This window comes from Myxine glutinosa, chromosome 13, assembly GCF_964187855.1.
Source record: "Myxine glutinosa chromosome 13, kmMyxGlut1.1, whole genome shotgun sequence".
Classification (NCBI taxonomy): domain Eukaryota; kingdom Metazoa; phylum Chordata; class Myxini; order Myxiniformes; family Myxinidae; genus Myxine; species Myxine glutinosa.
Window position 1 is genome coordinate 99,857,358 of NC_136273.1, and position 17,025 is coordinate 99,874,382.

The window sequence follows — 17,025 nt, forward strand, 5'->3', positions numbered from 1 at the left end:
CTTTGAGCCTCCTTCATTATGTACTTGTAAATGATCTATATACAGATACAGTGATACACACACACACACACACACACACACACACACACACACACACACACACACACACACACACACACACACACACACACACACACAGTCATGTGAAAAAGTAAGTACATCCCATGTAAAGTTTTGACTTTTTCAACATATTTCAACATACAGCTATTTGATCTTCATTCCAACAATATTGATAGATAAAGGTGATATAATATAACAAATATCATGAAACATTTACATGTTGTAGTCCATTGTATAATTTAAATGAACATAAATGCAAATTTCGCATGTGGAAAAAGTAAGTACACCCCGACATTTATCACTACTTCAAATACCTAAAATTAGAATCAGGTGCACCAGCTCAGGTGCAAATGATGAGAACGTCGTTAGAGAGGATCTTGGAAGAACCTGTCTTATTTAAACCTCACACATTTAGTTTGGTTTGCTCTTTGTTGTTGAAGTGTGCGGCGTCACGATGCCTAGATCAAAAGAGCTCTCTGATGCCTTCAGAAAGAAGGTTATAGATGCCTACCAGTCTGGGAAGGGATTAAAAAAGATCTCCAAACAATTTGAAATTAATCATTCTACAGTCCGGAAGGTCATCTACAAGTGGAGAAGATTCCAAACAACTGCCAACTTGTTCAGGCCAGGCCGTCCCAGCAAGTTCAGCCCGAGAGCAGACCGCAAGATGCTGAAAGAAGTCTCTAAGAACCCCAGAATGTCATCAAGGGACCTCCAGTTAGCTTTTGACACTGTTGATGTCAAAGTGCACGAGTCTACCATCAGAAAGAGGCTGCACAAATTTGATCTCCATGGGAGGTGTGCCAGGAGGAAACCTTTGCTGTCCAGAAAGAACATCAGGGCAAGACTAAAGTTTGCCAAAGAACACAGGCAAAGACTAGCACTTCTGGAACAATGTGGTCTGGACAGATGAGTCAAAGGGAGAGCTATTTGGCCACAGTACCAGAAGCCATGTTTGGCGAAAACCAAAGACAGCATTTGACCACAAGAACCTGATACCAACTGTAAAGCATGGTGGTGGAAATATTATGGTTTGGGGCAGCTTTGCTGCATCAGGGCCTGGGCAGCTCACCATCAGAGAATCCACTATGAATTCTTCATTGTACCAGAGGATGCTTGAGGATAATGTGAGGCCATCTGTCGGAGAGTTGAAGCTCAACCGAAGGTGGACCTTGCAACATGACAATGACCCTAAACATACCAGTAAATCCACCAAGGAATGGCTGAAAAGAAAGAAATGGAGGGTTCTGGAATGGCCAAGTCAAAGCCCGGATCTAAATCCCATCGAGATGTTGTGGGGGGATTTGAAACGAGCTGTGCATGCAAGAAACCCCTCAAACATCGCACAGCTGAAAGAATTCTGCATGGAGGAGTGGGCAAAAATTTCTCCCAGTCGATGTCAGAGACTGGTAGACAGTTATAAGAAACGCCTACTTGAGGTTGTTTCTTCCAAAGGGGGCAATACCACCGATTAGAGCCAAGGGTGTACTTACTTTTCCACATGCGAAATTTGCACTTTTGTTTATTTATATTATACAATGGACAAAATGTAAATGTTTCATGATATTTGTTATATTATATCACCTTAATCTATCAATATTGTTGAAATGAAGATCAAATAGCTGTATGTTGAAATATGTTGAAAAAGTCAAAACTTTACATGGGGTGTACTTACTTTTTCACGTGACTGTATATACACATGCATATATATAATAAAAGGCAGTGTCTGTCCATCTGTCTCCTCCATAACTCCAAAACCATGAAGCTTTGCATGCATACACCTGGACCTCCAACAGATTGCAAAGATGAAAACTGGGTGTTTGGGTGTGTTATAACACCCTTTTTGAAGATGATTAATGAGGTGCTCATAAGAATACAAACCCGATGTGGTGGCTTACCAATATGGCGGCCCGCCATCTTGGTCCACCCACTGCACCTCACTGGGTTCTTAAGCCGCCATTTTGTTTTGGCCCACTCAAACGTACCTTGCCTTGGAAACACAATCGATTATCATTCCACAATTGAAGCATATTGTCCTATCCGTGCCGATAACGATCGGTCTCTGACGGATTGGCTGATCGAGCTTAACACTCCGTGGCTTTCAATCAAAATATCGCGGAGAATACACGCATGGGGAGGAGCTTACCTTCATGGGTCCCACCGGACGTCTTTGAACCTGCGGTGATTAATTCAAGCCGACACTGGATTTATAATGTACAAAAATACGGCTTTATTGAAGAAATGCCGATTACAAAATGACACACGGCAAAACTAAGATTTCTAAATGGGACGTTCCCACAGAGACCCGTAAACACACAAAGGGAAAAATAAAGGTGAAAACAAAGCGTGTGTATGTACTTAGCTCTGAGCGTCTCCTGAACCCCCTCGGGAATTGTCAAAACCCCCGTGTCCTTGGCAGGAACAGCACAGGCCTCGGTCCGCGGTCTGTGCGCGAGAAACCGCAGTTCACTCCTCCTTACGATCACGGTGATGATGTCGGAACACGACCGTTCACCACCAAGCCCCACAGCCAAGAGCTCGTAAACGTCGACCGTTCATTGAGACCGGCCCACCGCAAGAGCAAATTAATGCGACCGCTCACTTTCAGATCCAGAAGCCGAGAGAGAAAATGTCGGCCCTCCAACTCCTTTGTACTCGAGGCTCTGACGTCATTCGATGCCGCCCGTGCCTGCTCCTATCAGCCAGTCCCTCTCTTCGTTGCTCGACAAATCTCACCAATTACTGGTCTCCGGGGCGTTGCCTCCCGGACCTGCCTGCTTGATGTTATCACCCGTCGGTGGTATCATCGGTGGTGCTCAAAGTCCTGTTTCCGATTAGCTTTTATTTAGTGTCTTTTATTTCGCTATTGCCTGGCCTTGTGTGTGTACTGCATTGTCATAAGGAACAGAGGGAAAAAAACAGAGGCAATTACATACAGGGGATTCATTACCCATAATCCCTAACTAATTAACATAACCCCACCCCTCTAACGGGGACACTTATACATTTACACACATACGGTCTCCCCGATCCCTACTTATGATACATGGGGTTTCTTCTTCTTCACAACATACAGAGCATGGTAAGCTATACACTTCTACCTGGACTAAGGTAATCATTGCCTACCCCCCACAAACGTAACAATATCATCAATATCTGGATTCGGATATGAGGATTGGATGCTGTAGACTAAATAATGTCCAAATCTGGAGTGAAATCTGACAATTTATCACATCTAGCGATTGGTGAACCCTATTCAGGCTGCTTTTCCAAGCCATGGTGTTATAGCAGACAGAGCTCCCTTTTTGTTTTTAGTCACAAGGCCGAGGAAGTTTGGGTGTGTTATAACACCTTTTTTGAATTTGTCTACTCTCAGTGGTTTCCACATGATTTTCTGCTTGATATCGATCTGTTTTTAAAATTCCCCAGCCATTTAAACCAGAAGCAATCAGCAATTGCTATCGCTTGCCAAGCCAGCCGTTCCTTATCACCCATTTTGTTGGAGTGCTTGCTGGAGTGCTTAACCTGCTTGGCAAGGGCTCTACAAATTAAGTGAGAAATGCCTGTGTACTTAATTAGCCACAAGGTGGGGAAGTTTGGGTGTGTTATAACACCCTTTTTGAATATGATTAACGAGGTGAACAACCACTTGGTGAACACTATTCAGGTCGCTTTTGTAAGCCATGGCGTTACAGTAGACAGAGCTGTCTTTTTGTTTGCACGTACCCATTTTTCATTGACCAACATTTTTGTGTGATCTAGTCACTCTCCCTATCCCCCCCCCCCCCCCCACTTCCTTGCTCCACCCTCCTCTCTCTCCCTGCTCCTACCCCTCCTCGCTTCCCCATCCCCCCTCGCCCACCTCCCCCCTCTCTCCCCTTTTCACCCTCCCTTCTTCTCTCCTCCCTCATTTCTCTCTCCCCTCCCTCATTTCTCTCTCCCCTCCACTCTCCCTCCTCTCTCACCCCCTCCCACTCTCCCTCCTCTCTCTCCTCCTCCACTCTTTTTCCTTCCTCCTCCCTTCCCTTCTCCTCACTGTTTCCCTCCCTCCCTTCACCTCCCCCTCCCCTTCTCCCATCCCCAGCCTTTATTCCCCCATCTCCTGCCCCTTCCCCCCCCTGCCCTCGCTCCCCTCTCCCTTTACCCCCTCCTCCTCCTCCCCCCCCCCCCCCCCCCGTTCCCTTTCCTTTGCCCTGGGGAAGGGGGGATAGGGGTAGGAAGGCGGGGAGGAGCGGTGAGGGGAGGGGAGAGGAAAGGATATATATATATATATATATATATATATATATAGCACAATAAAAAAAACTATATATAGCACGATATCTCAAAAAGCTATGGACGGATTTGAATGAAATTTGGTGAACAAGTTAGGTGTGTGACAAGAAGGACAAGGAATGACGTTGGGGGTGTGGCTGGGTTGGCATACTTTCCGCTCGTGCCATTTTGGGTTAGCAAAGGAACTCTCAAATTATATAGTTTCTACACGATGCCTTTCCCAGCACTGGTGATGTTGCCTGACAAATGAAGTCAATAATAATTTTGACAAGGAAATTCCATTATTTTTTGTATGCCGGTTCGTAATGTGTCGACATCTACAGTACTCGTACAACATAATAGATAATTTACCTGTTGAGTTTACTGTTGCATTTCCTTAGCTGTTTAGTTGAATAAATTGCATATCTAATAAATCAAATGTCTGTCCGTCTGTATTTGCATTTTTTTTTTTTTCAAAGACCTCTGGCCCGCCAACCACCAAATTTGGCACACAGACAAAGTCCGACAGGGATTGTCCAAAGGATCTTTTCATCACCACCTCAGTCTTTAAAGACCCCAAAGACACTTTTTCTTACATGCCTTTTACAATTTTACATGCATGAGAGATTACATTAAATGATTGAGAGAAGACTTTTTACATGCTTGAGAGAGGTGACTCCAAAGACCCATAAGTCCCTTGAAGACCCTAAACACCCTTAAGACCCTTTTAGACCCCAAATACCCCTAATACTCTAATACATCAAAGACCCTTGAGACCCCTAAGACCCCACCATACCCCTCAGATCCTGAAAACCCTTTAAGAAAACAAAGATGCCAAAGACCTTTAAGAGCCCAAATACCCCTAAGAACCCAAAGACCCTTCAGGGCTCAAAGACTCTTCAGACCCCTAATATCCTTTCAGACCTCTAAGATCCTGAAGACCCTTTAATACCTGAAAGATGCTAAATATCCCAAAGACCCTTAAGACACTTTTAGACCCCTAATATCCTGAAGACCCATAAGATCTCAAAGACCCTTGAGAGCCCAAAGACCCTTGAGACCCCTAAGGCCCCAAATACCTGAACCTTAAGACCATTAAGACCCCTTTTGCCTTGAAGACCATTTCACCACGTTTCCTCGGCACACCTGAGCTCCTCACCACATACAAGGCTTTCATCCGCAGCTCAATGGAATACTGCTCTCCCCTCTGGACTGGTTCTCCTGCCTCACACCTAGCTCGGCTTCACGCTGTTGAAACCAAAGCGTTCAGAATCATTAGAATCTCCCGTGATGAAGCTACCTCCGGGGGCCTTTCACTTACTCACTGCAGGCAGGTTGGTGGTCTTTCTGTCTTCTACCGACTCCTCTTCGGCCTTGCTCCTCCAGCTCTCTCTGGGCTCTGTCCCCCAAATATTCCTAAAGGTCGCACAAGATCTGACTGCAACCCTCTTATGGTTAAACTGCCAAAATCAAGACTCTCTGCTCACGTTCACTCCTTCATTCCTCTTTTCTCCCGCCTCTGGAACAAACTCCCCCACTCCCTTCAATCCCACTCCTCCCGCCAGGTCTTTAAAACAGCTGTTCACCACCATCTCTTATCTTCCCCCATCCAAAACCTTGATCTTTTCTACCCCCGCTAATTTCACCCCAAATCCTCTTTTTTTGAAATACCAACTTCTTTCCTGGAAGTCCATGGTGTCCCTGTGTTTATACTTCTCCCACCCCCCCCCCCCCTTCCCACGCCGCCTCCCCCCAAGCCCTCTCCCTCCCACACATTCCCGATGTCCCTCACAAATGTTGTGTTTATGTGCTTCCCCTTCTCTCCCCATCTTGTCTACCGCTCCCCTTTTTATATACTTTGTTTGTTTATCTGTTTGATTTGTTTGTGTGATAAATGTTAGCTCTTTCACGAGCCTCGATTATGTATTTAAAAAAAACAACAAAAAAAAACACTCCATCCCTTCACGCTTTCGACCTTTTATATACCTTTTGGACTCCTGGAACCATTAGACCATTACACCCCTTAAGCGACTTTAGACCCCTTAGTCCTTAACACCATTTAGACCCCTTACACCCTTCAGACAGATTAGACAGACAGCTTGGACCCTTTACCATTTCGAGCTTTAGACCGCTTGGACATTTTTACCCCCTATTTACATGCTTTAGAAATTAGACACTTCCAATCCTCTACACACGAACTACTATTGGAATGTAACCCCCTTTAGACCAAAAGAACCTTCGAAGTGCACACCATACAATGTCTATAGTCTTCTTGTAAAACACAAACGATCCTTTTTCAGCAAGTAATTTGCAAACTCGACTTACAAAAAGGGTGAGTACTCTGCTACCTATTATATGAAGAAGAAAGTTTGTTTTTGTTTGTTCATTTATGCTTTCGTACCCAATGCAACCAAACTTTCCATGGCCTACTCTTTCATCCAGAGGAAGGTTGAGGGCTATGTTTGGATAAACAATAAGAAAAAGACATAAAATGTCATAGCCTCCGTGTTTTTAGTAATTTTGCTGTACTGAGTTAAAGGCAGTCAGTCGGCCATCTTTTGTCAGATTACAAAACAAAATCGTTTGCATATGTATACTCTCAAGTATTGTCTTTGTGCCAAGTTTGAACAAAATCGGTCCATGTATGGCGAGAAATGGTTGGGGACATGTTTTAGTTAACAAAATGGCCACCATTTGGCCATCTTGGATCTGATCTCGAAAAAACGTGACGTTCATATGTAACCCATCATTCATTTTCTGTGTGCCAAGTTTGAACAAGATCAGTAAATGCATGTCCGAGAAATGGTTGAGGACGTGTTCAATATCGGGTTTTTTTACAAGTAAAATGGCCGCCAGTCTATCAGTCGGCCATCTTTGATCAGATTACCAAATAAAGTGAGGTGCATATGTACTGTATGCCATCATATACTGTGCTTGTGCCAAGTTTGAGAAAAATTAGACTATGAATGTTCAAGAAATGGTTGGGGACACATTTAAGTAACAAAATGGTCACCAATCGGCTATCTTGGATCTGATCACGAAAGAATACTGACATGTATATGTAAGCCATCATTCATTATTGGTGTGCCTAATTTTAACAACATTGGAAAATGCATGTCCGAGAAATGGTTGAGGACGTGTTCAACATCGAATTTTTTTACAACTAAAATGGCCGCCAGTCAGCCATCTTTGATGACATAGCGAAGCAACGTTCGTTCATATGTAATTCATATGTAACGATGTCTTTGATCACATCGCGAAGCAAAATTGTGTGCTTATGTATACTATCATGTATTATATTTGTGCCAAGAATGAACAAAATTGGTCCATACATCTCCGAGATATGCTTGTGGACGCACGCATGGACAGACGGACGGATGGATAAACAATTCCTCAATCCATAAGCCCCCGTTTTGGACTAAGTCAAACGGGGGCTAAAATATTGACCTCAGATGAAACCAGATTCAGGCCCTAATTGGATATTGTGCTTAGACACTGCCTGGGGTTTTTTTTTCTCTCCCAGAAGCGATTGAGTAATATGTATTGTGAAGACCATGTGTTGAGGTTGTAGTGATTTGATGTCAACAACACAAATTTAATTGTCAGAGTATTTCATTGAATTTCCCCTTGGAAATGCAGGGTAGTTTAGCTAGTAGCAATAATAAAAATAAACCATAACGTTATGAAATATGAATTTTTTTTTTTTATATGTACTGTATTTGTGGGTGGTCAGGGCATTCCTTACAGTTCCTGAGCTCAAAGATGTTTTGCATTTGGATGGTTCGAGTCATCTAAATGTTTTCTTCGCCAACATCCTGGAGGAAGACTTGGCTGGTGTAGCCACGTGGCCCTGGAGTAAAGATGCCTTATCTCATATGGGTATGGCTTTCATCTCACACACAGATATTCACTTTTCTAATTATTGCTACCTTTCGTGTTATTTTAATTTTTTCCCATCCTATTGTTTTTCTCTTCCTTCTTATTATGCTCAAACAATATTGTGTTCCTAACATTTCTAATATTGTTCAACTGATTTAATGTGCACTTCACCAAGTAAAACCTCTAGATATAATGTTTTGAGAACCATTTGGATTCATCTCTGAATTTGGAGAATGTAACATACAGTCACGTGAAAAAGTAAGTACACCCCATGTAAAGTTTTGACTTTTTCAACATATTTCAACGTACAGCTATTTGATCTTCATTTCAACAATATTGACAGATAAAGGTGATATAATATAACAAATATCTTGAAACATTTACATTTTGTAGTCCATTGTATAATTTAAATTAACATAAATGCAAATTTCGCATGTGGAAAAAGTAAGTACACCCTTGGCTCTAATAGGTGGCATTGCCCCCTTTGGCAGAAACAACCTCAAGTAGGCGTTTCTTATAACTGTCTACCAGTCTCTGATATTGACTGGGAGAAATTTTTGCCCACTCCTCCATGCAGAATTCTTTCAGCTGTGCGATGTTTGAGGGGTTTCTTGCATGCACAGCTCGTTTCAAATCCCCCCACAACATCTCGATGGGATTTAGATCCGGGCTTTGACTTGGCCATTCCAGAACCCTCCATTTCTTTCTTTTCAGCCATTCCTTGGTGGATTTACTGGTATGTTTAGGGTCATTGTCATGTTGCAAGGTCCACCTTCGGTTGAGCTTCAACCTTCCGACAGATGGCCTCACATTATCCTCAAGAATCCTCTGGTACAATGAAGAATTCATAGTGGATTCTCTGATGGTGATCTGCCCAGGCCCTGATGCAGCAAAGCTGCCCAAAACCATAATATTTCCACCACCATGCTTTACAGTTGGTATCAGGTTCTTGTGGTCAAATGCTGTCTTTGTTTTTCGCCAAACATGTCTTCTGGTACTGTGGCCAAATAGCTCTACATTTGACTCATCTGTCCAGAGCACATTGTTCCAGAAGTGCTGGTCTTTGCCTCGGTGTTCATTGGCAAACTTTAGTCTTGCCCTGATGTTCTTTCTGTACAGCAAAGGTTTCCTCCTGGCACACCTCCCATGTAGATCAAATTTGTGCAGCCTCTTTCTCATGGTTGACTCATGCACTTTGACATCAACAGTGGCAAGAGCTACCTGTAGGTCCCGTGATGACATTCTGGGGTTCTTAGAGACGTCTTTCAGCATCTTGCGGTCTGCTCTTGGGCTGAACTTGCTGGGGTGGCCTGGCCTGAACAAGTTGGCAGTTGTTTGGAATCTTCTCCACTTGTAGATGATCTTCTGGACAGTCGAATGATTGATTTCAAATTGTTTGGAGATCTTTTTAAATCCCTTCCCAGACTCATAGGCGTCTATAACCTTCGTTCTGAAGGCCTCAGAGAGCTCTTTTGATCTAGGCATGGTGACGCCGCACACCAACAACAAAGAGCAAACGAAACTAAATGTCTGAGGTTTAAATAAGACAGGTTCCTCCAAGATCCTCTCTAACGATGTTCTAATCATTTGCACCTGAGCTGGTGCACCTGATTCTAATTTTAGGTATTTGACGTAGTGATAAATGTAGGGGTGTACTTACTTTTTCCACATGCGAAATTTGCATTTATGTTTATTTAAATTATACAATGGACTACAAAATGTAAATGTTTAATGATATTTGTTATATTATATCACCTTTATCTATCAATATTGTTGAAATGAAGATCAAATAGCTGTATGTTGAAATATGTTTAAAAAGTCAAAACTTTACATGGGGTGTACTTACTTTTTCACGTGACTGTACATATCCCTTGACTTTTTCATATTTTGTTGTGTTACATCCTGAATTTAAAATGGATTAAATTTAAAAAAATTGTCAATGATGTACACATAATACCACTTAATGTCAAAGTCGAATTTTTATTTTAGAAATTTTAGATATATTATATCACCTTTGGTATCACCGATAAGTATTCAAGCCCCTGAGTCAATGCATCGTAGAAGCGCCTTTGGCAGCGATTGCAGTTTCGAGTCTTGGGTATATCTGCATCAGCTTTGCACATCTGGATTTGGGGAGATATATACATATATATTTTTGTATACAAGTTCGAGGCTCGTGTAAGAGGTAACATTAATCACAAAAAAACAAACAAACGGACACATAAAACATATAATAAAGGGAGCGGAGATTAGATGAGGAGAGAGAGGGAAGCACACAAGTACAACATTTGAGAGCAGGGACATCGGGAGATCTTTTTGAGGGAGAGGGATTGGTGGGAAGAGGAGGCATAGGAAGGGGGTAGAGGTAGAAAACACATGGACACTGCTCGGACTTCCAGGAAAGAAGTCGGCATTTCAAAAAAGTGGATATGGGGTGAATTAATGGGGGTAGAAAAGATCAAGGTTTTGGATGGGGGAAGATAAGAGATGGTGGTGAACAGCTGTTTTAAAGACCTGGATGGAGGAGTGGGATTGAGGAGAGTGAGGGAGTTTGGTCCAGAGGTGGGGAAAAGAGGAATGAAAGAGTGAAGGTGAGCAGAGAGTCTTGATTTTGGCAGTTTCACCAGAAGAGGGTTGCTGGCAGATCTTGTGCGACCTGTAGGAATATTTGGGGGACAGAGCACAGACAGAGCTGGAGGAGCTATGCTGGAGAGGAGTCGGTAGAAAGCAGAAAGACCACCAACCTGCCTGCGGTGAGAGAGTGAAAGGCCCTCGGAGTTAGCTTGATCACAGGAGATTCCAATGATTCTGAAAGCTTTGGTTTCAACAGCATGAAGCCGAGCTCGGTGTGAGGCAGGAGCACCTGCAGATTAACTGAAGCTCTGTCAAGTTGGATGGGGAGTGTCTGTGAACAACAATTTTCGAGTCTTTCCATAGATAATTATCAATGGGATTCAAGTCTGGGCTTTGGCTGGTCCACTCAAAGACTTTCACATTCTAGTTCTGAAGCCATTCCAGTGTTGCTTTGGCTGTATGCTTGGGGTCATTGTCCTGTTGGAATGTAAATCTGCACTGCAGTCTGAGACCTTTTGAACTCTGAAGCATGTTCCCCTGAAGGATTTGCTGGATTTGGCTCCATTAATTGTTCCCTCTATCCTTGCAAGTGTCCCAGTCCCTGTTGCTGAAAAGCATCCCCATATCATGATGCTGCCACACCATGCTTCATGATAGGGATGGTGTTTTTTTTTTTTTGTATACCAAGTCGATGCTCGTGTAAGAGCTAACACATAGAACATATAATAAAGGGAGCGAGAGACAAGAGGGGGAGTGAGGAGCAAGCAGGAAAGCAGCAGAGAAAAGGGACATCGGGAGATCTTTTGAATGGAGAGGGGTGAGGGAAGAGTGGAGGCGGGGGAATGGGGGGGGGGGGGGAGGGAGGTACTAAGGATAAACAAATGGACACTAATAGGACTTTCAGGAAAGAAAACAGAATTTGAAAAAGGTGGATTTGGGGTGTGTTGATGGGGGTAGAAAAGTTCAAGGTTTTGAATGGGGGTGGTGAGCAGCTGTTTTTAAAAGACCTGGAGGGAGGAGTGGGATTGAGGAGAATGTGGGAGATTGTTCCAGAGGTGGGAGAAAAGAGGAATGAAAGAGTGAAGGTGAGCGGAGAGTCTAGATTTTGGCAGTTTTACCAGAAGAGGGTTGCTGGCAGATCTTGTGCGTCATGCAGGAATATTTGGGGGACAGAGCACAGATATCGCAGGTGGAGCTCGGCCAGAGAGGAGTCTGTAGAAGGCAGAAAGACCACCAACCTTCCTGTGGTGGGAGAGCGAAAGGCCCTCAAAATCAGCTTCATCGTGGGAGATAACAATGATTCTAAAAGCCTGGTTTCTACAGTGTGAAGCTACATTTACAAATGCGAGTGGCGACACATAAACGATGCTCCGCCCTTCTCCCCACTTGCAGAGTACCTAATTGCAAGTTTTTATTGTGACGACGTCTAAAGAATGAAACCCTCTGACTATAAAAAGAATACAGCTCAAATGGAAATGTCCCTGGGAAAAGTCTTTTGGGCGGTGTATAAGAACATCACATAACACCTTTCTGTCCCGTGAAAACCAATGTTACTCTTTTCGTTACAGCATACAAAATGACATTTTTAAAATTAAAGATTTCAAATATACTTATTTAAAGTGTACGTGGACATAACTTATAAAATAAGAATGAAAAAATATCTCGGCAACCTCCCGTCTATGTTTATTTATTTATTTTACACATGTGAATTACATGCACACGTGAAATAGAGTTTGTTTATTAATCCTGGATGTGAACACGTTTCAGTCTTGAAAACTCGTGTGAAAAAAAAAAAAACATCGATGGAATGAATAGAGTGTTTAAACAGGATTACCTTTAGATGAATGAAATTGGAACGAATACATATCTGTCGGCAATTTCGAACGAAGCTCTGCCCCTCTCCCCACATTGTTGACTTTTTTGTGACGACTCATCAAACGGAAAAGTAATATATCTTAACGGAAAATAAAAAGCGAATTTTTAATATATCTCGGCAATTTCCTGTCTGTGTTATTTGGGTGGTGTATGATATGCCGCGATCATGCCGCGAATTTTTAATATATCTCGGAATTTTCTCAATTATTGCTGAAACTTAGTCTAAAACCATTGATAAAAATGAAATCAGACGGTGAGTTAGAGTCGAGATAAAGTCCTGAGAGAATCTCAATGGCCTTTAAGTTATAGGTCTTTGAAAATGCATTTCGTTCTATAAACGGAAACTTTCATCGAATTTTATTCCCATTTTTTTTCAACCGAGTCTAAAACCATGTTAGTGACTGTGAAAAAAGAAATGACATCGAATTAGAGTTGAAATAAAACCGTGAGAGAGAGCAAGACACCACTGGCCTAACAAAACAGGTCTCAAAGCTATGCGAGGAAACAAAATGGTGGACATTTGTTTTTGAAGCCCCCCCTCCCAGACCGCGTGTAGCCACTACCCCGGACAGACGTTTCAGAGACAGACAGACAGAATCACCTACGGAGAATATTATATATACAGCAATACCCCGGCCTACGTCATTAACTGGTTCCATAAGCCGTGACGTAACTCGGTTTTTGATGTAAACCGGGCGTAATGTCTTTAAAATGCCTTAAAATGAAGACAAACACCATAAAACTAGAGTAAATAACCGGAGGAGGCTGCGGCTTCGCCCTAAATCTTTGCCGCTCCCCGTCAGGAGTCCCTCCGTTGTTTTCTATCGGTCGGGTCTTCTCCTCGAACGGGGTGACCGGCACGGACGTGTCGACCGTGAGCAGGCTTGTGTGCCGAGTGGCTCCGCGGCCCGCTTCACCACGGCGTGCTTTACCCAACGTGTCCGAGCAGTTTCACCGGTGGTCGTGTCGTGTCGTCTGTGACGAACGAACAAGCTCAGGGTTCCGTGAACCCGGCCGCCCCGGGGATCGACGCTCGCCTCCGAGTCGAAGGCGTGCCCTGCCTTCTTTCCTCGAACGGCCGAAGTTGCGTGCTTCTTTTTTTTGGACGATGCGATATATGCAGAAACGACGACGTACAGGCAGGCATTTGCAAATCCATGCACATGTGCACAAGCACACGTCGATCGGTTCGTCGACGCCGGATGCCGGCGAGGTGCCCGACGAGGCACCCCGGCTCGAGGCATGACACGGTCGTTCGTTTCACACGGGCCATGGGCCATGGGGCCTGACCTTGTCGCGGATATTGCACACTCTGCACGGTGACGTGACGTGACGTCTGCCATGGACGGTCGTCCGAGCCGGCATCGTCGTCATGTTTCGCCGTTGCCACGTTACGTTCGTTGTTTTACACAGTAAAGGAATAATTACAAAAATACCAGCGAAAGGCAAAGCAAGCACGCGACTGCAGCACAGGACAAAATGCTTATGGCGTCGCCTTTGTTTTGAAGGAGAACCAGCAGCTACGCGTACGTACAGTATACTGCACGTACATTTAAAAAAAAATTTAAATGTACTTTTTATTGGCGCTGAGGAAGCGCCTTTAGCGATTGACTTCCAGCCAGTGTAACGCTAATTCCTGTCACAGGAATTCGGAGATCATATAAGTGGGCGTGGCAGTTCCTGATTGGTTCGTGTTGGGGAACGCCTTCTCGCTGCTGACGTGACGTAAATTCGCGCACGCGCACTGGTGATTGGCGCTGAGGAAGCGCCTTTAGCGATTGACTTCCAGCCAGTGTAACGCTAATTCCTGTCACAGGAATTCGGAGATCATATAAGTGGGCGTGGCAGTTCCTGATTGGTTCGTGTTGGGGAATGCCTTCTCGCTGCCGACGTGACGTAAATTCGCGCACGCGCACTGGTGAAGCTTACTCGATCTTACTCGATCCCATATTACATGTACTTTCATTGCATACAAATTATACTTCCTCCTAGAAATTCCAAGCCCGAACCTCAGCGCAATCCAAGAGGATTCACTTGTTTTATTTTAAATTGTTTTTTTAGCTTCTTTTATTGTTAATTTATGTACTATTTTATTTATTTAAAATATATTTTTAAGGAAAAATTAATTTTTTTCACGTCCTCCTCTTATGATGTAGGAGTGACGTAAAGTCGCACATAATGACGTTCGCTGAACTGAAATTTACTCTAGAAGAGTGGCGTCAAGTCGGATTTGACGTAGGTCGAAATGGCATAAAACGGGGTATTGCTATATATATATTTCTGTCAGTTGATTGATTGTTTGCCATCCATTTGTATTACAGTGCACAAGAATGTAGAAATAAATGAATGACATGTTTATCTAACCATTTATTCGGGTGAAAATTATTACCGAAGTGTACCAAGCTGTTTTACTTGCAATTTTCAAAGTGCCCTCCCTCGTGATCGATGCACAATTGCAGCCGAGCAGGCACAGAGTGGCACACACGCTTGCAGAGTTCGATATCAATTTCCTCAAACTTTGCAGTGATTTGAGCCTTCAATTCCTGAATGGTATGAGGCTTTTCACGATAAACAAGGTCTTTCATGAGCCCCCAAAGAAAGAAATCTGGAGGTGTAAGGTCTGGGGAGCGTGCCGGCCACTCGATCGGACCGCGGCGGCCGATCCACTTTCCGGGAAAGTTTTCATCAAGCCACTGACGAACATGACGTCCATAATGAGGTGGAGCTTAATTATTAACAACATGACATCCCAGAAAGAATCTGACAGCCGAAAAAACAGAAATCGGGCACTAATTTTGACTCACCCTGTATATATATATATATATATATATATATATATATATATATATATATATATATATAATATTGTTGCAGATCTCGAGCCCGCGACATACAGAGGGGGGTCAAACCCTTTTCCCCCTCGAGATTCGAGTCCACGAGGCCGAGCCGCCACTCCCGTAGCGAGCGTGCGGAAGGGTATTGGGTCGAATCCCCTCGTACCTTCTATACACACGCCGCCACGAGAACGGGGACTGGACCTCGCACGAATCACGCTGATCTGATACGCCCGAGCGGTTTGCGTGTCACGTGACTTGTGCCGTTAATCCTTATTGAACCCGATTGAGCGGTTTTATTCGTGCAATGCGAAGCCAATGGGCGAAATGACGTGGATGGCCAAATGGGAGGAAGAACACAGGTTTATTATACAATTTATACAATGATCAGGGTAAAGAGACACAGAGCAGATACTTAATCGGTCTTATCTTAATCCCCGGACAAGAGCCCACCCACTCACGCAGGGAAAAGAAGGAAGGAAAAGTACGCGCTCCAAACGCGTCCTTGGCGCCGTTCGCTCCGGTCAGCTCGCTGGGCGTGTCCCTCGAGGTGTTCGCGGCACGTGTGCAGGGAGTTCAGGCAGGGAGATCGTGGAGCCTCGGGCCCCGGGAGGGACCGTCCTCGCAAGCGCTATTAACAGGCAGCAGAGCGCAGGGCACAGGGAGAGTTCGTGCTTTCTCTTTCGACACACCTCTCTACGACAGAGGGAGCTTAGCACGGGGGAGATCATTTAGGGGCAGCGAGCAAGAGCGAGACCATTCACAGAGAGTTAGTTCACACACCTCTTAGACAGAAACTCTGACTCAACCACAACATCTCTCTGACTCAACCACCACGTCTCTCTCACTCAACCATCACGTCCCTCTCTTGGGGGCTCGGGGCAGGGTCTTATAGCCCCTCCCAGAGTCACATTAGAATGTTCCAAGCCCCTCCCCCAGCTGCCGTTGTTAGCCACTCCCTTGAGCATTCATTGGCTGCCTGCCGCTTACCGGCCACTCCCCTGCAGCTCCTCCCTTGGGCCTTCTAGACTTGTTCTGGGCATAGCACATGGCATTCTAGCCCAATTGAGGCCTACACTTACTGGCCTGCTCAACGCATACTAACACAGGAAAGGAGACTATGCTTAACATTGACTAAGACATAACTAAACTAAGCGAGGCTACATGTTGTGGTGCAACTAACTACGAGGGGGGTTATCCTTTATTCTCACAACCGCAACAATATATATGTATACTGATGCAGCTTTACAATTTTTTTTTTTTTTTGGGGATACAGGATCGAGGCTGGTGAAAGAGCTAACATTTATCACACAAAGAATCAAACAGACACACAAAACATATAATATGGGTAGCGGTTGACAGGTTTAACTACGGTACCCAACAAAAAGCATGCGGGTCACTGCATACCATCTGAATAAGTATTATGTCGATGAAAGCACCAACTATTTTATAGAGAATGTCTTGAAAGGAAAGAAGAAGCAACTGAGAGATGGAATGGGGTCAAATAACTGACGTACCAATTGACACCTGATATTGAAGGAAATATGTG

The 17,025-nt window shown here is 44.1% G+C and overlaps 1 protein-coding gene across 1 annotated transcript in view; it reads left to right on the plus strand.

Annotated features, from left to right (window-relative positions):
- LOC137438415 (pappalysin-1-like) overlaps nt 1–17,025 on the plus strand; it is a 173,759-nt gene that overhangs the window by 38,144 nt on the left and 118,590 nt on the right. Inside the window, exon 3 of the mRNA XM_078767041.1 lies at nt 8,048–8,193. Within this exon, the coding sequence (XP_078623167.1) occupies nt 8,048–8,193 (146 nt within the window). The remainder of the gene's footprint in view (nt 1–8,047; nt 8,194–17,025) is intronic.